This window comes from Brachypodium distachyon, chromosome 2 (assembly GCF_000005505.3).
Source record: "Brachypodium distachyon strain Bd21 chromosome 2, Brachypodium_distachyon_v3.0, whole genome shotgun sequence".
NCBI lineage: Eukaryota > Viridiplantae > Streptophyta > Magnoliopsida > Poales > Poaceae > Brachypodium > Brachypodium distachyon.
The window spans coordinates 18580821-18584938 of NC_016132.3; the positions used below are offsets into that span (position 1 = coordinate 18580821).

The 4118-nt window shown below is 46.4% G+C and overlaps 1 protein-coding gene across 1 annotated transcript; it reads left to right on the plus strand.

Moving 5' to 3' along the window:
- Positions 1-967: 967 nt before the first annotated feature.
- Positions 968-2765, plus strand: LOC100823248 (basic leucine zipper 23). The gene has a single exon (XM_003566042.4). The coding sequence runs from the start codon at positions 1784-1786 to the stop codon at positions 2483-2485; it is 702 nt and encodes a 233-aa protein (XP_003566090.1). The 5' UTR covers positions 968-1783; the 3' UTR covers positions 2486-2765.
- The last annotated feature ends 1353 nt before the right edge of the window (positions 2766-4118 follow it).

Here is a 4118-nt window from a genome sequence, read left to right on the forward strand (position 1 = left end):
CTAACCCTTTTTATCTCCTTGCGCCTGTTTCTCTTTCTCCATCTCGACCGAGGGAGGCGATAGTAGGCGGCGGCGGCGGCGCCTCGAGGAAGAGCAAAGTCGTGCAACGACTTGCGATCGACGCGGGAGTGGAGGAGGTTAGGGACGGCTTCTCCGGAAAAAATAAAGAGGTCAGAGGGTCTTTATTTTATACAGAGATAATACTGCAGTTTTGAGGATACTGTGGTATTAATACTGGAGTTTTTAAAGATAACCAAACAGGTCACACGTAATTCAAACTCTGATAATTTTGAAAACTGTAGTATCACCAAAAAACTGAGAAAATACAGAGCTACCAAACGAGGCCTGAACTTGTCATGTTACTGAGGATTCCGATACCAAAACTAAATTAAATACTGTATCTATTTTAATCTCGTTTCTTTCTCTCTCTGTGCTGTAGTAACTGACTGACGTGGATTTCTATAAAAAATCTATACAAATTTATTTCACTTTGTTTCAAAATGTGTTTTGTTCCCGCCGAGCACGTCAAACTAAATTAAATACTGTATCTCTGAAGTAAAATCTACGCAGCTTTATATCCCCCGTTTTAGAAATGACCCATATTATAAAATCATGTTGGTTTGTGAAGGATTGGACGATCCCTACCTACACGTTTGGTGTTAGTTCTGACTGACGATCCTTTGCCTCCTGAACAATTTGGTTTCTGCTGCCAAAGCACACGCATGTTACTCCAGAGCAAAGCAGAGGACATCATCTTCCATGTATAATTGAATCCCTGATGAGTAACAAGCAAGAGGAGAAAACAAAGAACACAAGGGTAGAGAATGCTGTTGATGTTTGCTCTACAGATAATCCACAGACAAACATTATTATGCTTGTATATGCAATTTTACCAACAGTATCTGACGGATGCCACATAGTCAAGCAGGCGACAATATTTTAAAGGGGCAGAAAAGTCCAACCAGAAAGGCAAAACTATGTCCAAGTGGCAGCTCGAAACAACAACGCATGGAAAAAAGACCATGGCGACCAAACAAAACCTCCCAATGGCGGCAAGAACCCCCGGATCCTCCTCCACTCTCCGCCTCCCTTTCCCACTCCGATCCAATCACGTCACTCTCCATCTCCTCCTCCGCCCGCCCCCGTCTTTCCGAGATTCTCCCCCCTCCCTCCCTTCCAATCGCCGCGAAAAGGGAAAGAAGGGCAAGGAACATCGCCAAAAGGATCGGTGGGGGGAGAAGAGAGGAAGAGAAAGGCGGCGCAAAGCGAAAGCGGAGGGAGGGAGGGAGGAGAAAGTTTTTCCCTGCGAGGGGCAGCAGCTCGGTGCGGCCCCGTCAGTTCAGTTGCAAGGCCGGCCTATCCATCGTTTCCATGTCGCTCCCCGCCCCGAGATGAGATTTTGATGCTGGATTCCAGCTTCTGGAAGGCTTTTAACTGCCTTGGGCGTCTCGTCAATTTGGTTCCTGTTATATCCTCTCGTGGGTTTTTTACTTTTTTTTCTCTCTCAATTTCCAATTGAATTTTGCGTCCACCTCCGCACAGAGGCTTCTTCACTTCTGCCATCTTGCTGCCTCTTCGACTTCGATATTGGAGTCCAACTCCAATCTCGCGTGTTCTTCTGGTTTCTGGGTAGTTCGTCGCCATTTTTGAAGGAAATTGTTGTCCCCTGAAACGGAATACCCTGTTCTCGATTCCATTTATTTCTTCTTGGCGACTTTTGGCTCTGCAACTTGCCCATTGACTACACAAAGATAGATTGTTCCTGGGGCAAAATTCTGTCGCAATGGACGACGGGGTGGACCTCCCGAGCCAATTCCTCTTCTCCCACCCAGAGCCAGAGATGCCAGGCGCCTTCGACGATCTCCTCAGCAACAACGCATCAACCAGCTCCTGCAGCCACACGCACACCTGCAACGCTCCCGGCCCATCGGCCGCCATGCACTCGCACACCTGCCAGCACACGCACACCAAGGTCTTCGCCACCGGCAGCGAAGACGACGATGGCAACCCGGCCGCGAAGACCCGGCGGCCGCTGGGCAACCGGGAGGCCGTGCGCAAGTACCGGGAGAAGAAGAAGGCGCGCGCGGCTTTCCTGGAGGAGGAGGTCAGGAAGCTCCGTGCCGCCAACCAGCAGCTCCTGCGGCGGCTGCAGGGCCACGGCGCGCTGGAGGCGGAGGTGGTGAGGCTGAGGAGCCTCCTGCCCGACGTCCGGGCCAAGATTGACGCTGAGGTCGCTGTACCTGTGGCTGTAACCCCCTTCCAGAAGATGCCGTTGCAGTGCAGTGTTGGTTCTGTGGTGTGCAGTGATCGTCCAGCCCTGTGCTTCAATGGCAATTCTGAGGCTGGGGCCTGGGAGGAGAGCTCTAGGCCAGCAGCTGCAGGTTGCAGGTTTGAGGAAGATGGCAATGGCGGCGTGGCGCGAGAAATCGATGTTTTGGAACAGGTGCATTCCATGGATGTTGCTGACCTTTGCTTCCATAGCTGATTTTTTTTTTTTGGCAACAAAGCTTTCCTGGCTAGATGATTGTATTTCAAGGTAGTAATGTTTGGCATTGTTTTAGAATATGTGCCAACTCTTTTTGGTTGTCTGAAATCTGCTGCTTTTAGATATGGGCCAACTTCTTGGTTCTTACATGAGCGTTCTTTTTCTTTTCTTTTGGTGAAAAATACCCTCTCCTGTACTAATTGAAGTGTGGCAATGACCAACGAGTTTTTACTGTATTTTACTGCAGAGACAATTCAGTCTAAAGCTCCGTTCGATGTTACTGCATGGCATTTCATTTTTCTCAGCAATTGCCTTCAGAACCATTGAAATTAGATTGTAATGTAGTTTATCCTGCCGCATAAGAGGATGTCATCATCCAAACATGCTGAAATCCTGCGCCCTGACCTGAAGTCTGCTAAGGACGTAGAAATGTTTGACATGGTTGTGATGTGTACATCTGTACATTGTGTGCTCACTGTCACATGCTTATTTCTCAGCTGACTTGACAAAATTCTTCTGCCAACAACCAGATATGATCAGAAGATGTCAGCCTTGAGCAAAAATGAGTGGTCCTTCAGTGCTCTCGTCTGTTTTGAGGTCTGTTGTTGCTAATCATAGAACCAACTAATACATTGGCTATTGGCTTGCATTAACATTGCAACACATCACTGACATTGATGCTCAATGCCCTTTCTCCATACGGTAACCTGACTAGTCTGACTATCCTTCATCTCTGTAACTGTGGATTTAGAATGTTCACTAGATGTATGCACAGACTTGGTTTCTTAAAAAAGCAAAAAGGGAATTCGAGAGGCAAACATTTCCATTCCAAGGAAGAAACTGGAACTTAACATTTTCCTTAATTTTTGAGATTATTAAAATGCAACAGGGAAGCTAGCACATTTTTTGTCGAAAATGGGGAAATCCCCATCCTCTGCATCAATTGATGCACACAACCATTAGAACCTAACATGAGCATCTTTCTAGCTTTACCACATAGCTATTCCGACGGCGATGTAATGGATCGTCTGGGAGAGGCGCTATTCAGGTTTACTCTGTGTGAACAAGTTTGCCATGACAGATCTCCTTCTTGATTCTACCTTTGAATTGGGGATAGGTAATGGATTTCAAGGCAATAGGCATGTACGCTACACGCTACACACTTCGTTTCCCTATCACGCTTTTAACAGCAAGTAGAAGGCATGGTTTGGCTTGGCAACTCCAGTAGTAGTTTTTAGCACGACTGAAACGTATTTTTTTAGCGCGACGACGGAATCGTTATTTTCATCGAAAACGAAATGCTAAACGACCACTTGTTCTGGTCTTCTATATCGTGATGACCACAAACATTAAAAGTTAGGAGTATCATAATCATCATTGACAGTTCCAGAACCTGATTGGCTAGCCACTCCCTTTCACTCCAGAACCGCCATAATGATAGTATTGTATTATGGGTCCTCCCATTCTAAACTGCAACTGAGATTTCACGTATGCTACATGATTATACAGAAATGATGTCCGTGCAATTTCCAGGCTTTCATTCTGAACTGTTTACTTTCAGCTGATAGAAAATCTATGCATTATTTGAGGAAAGAAAAAAATATATACTCCGTAGATTGTTTCGGCAGTTAGC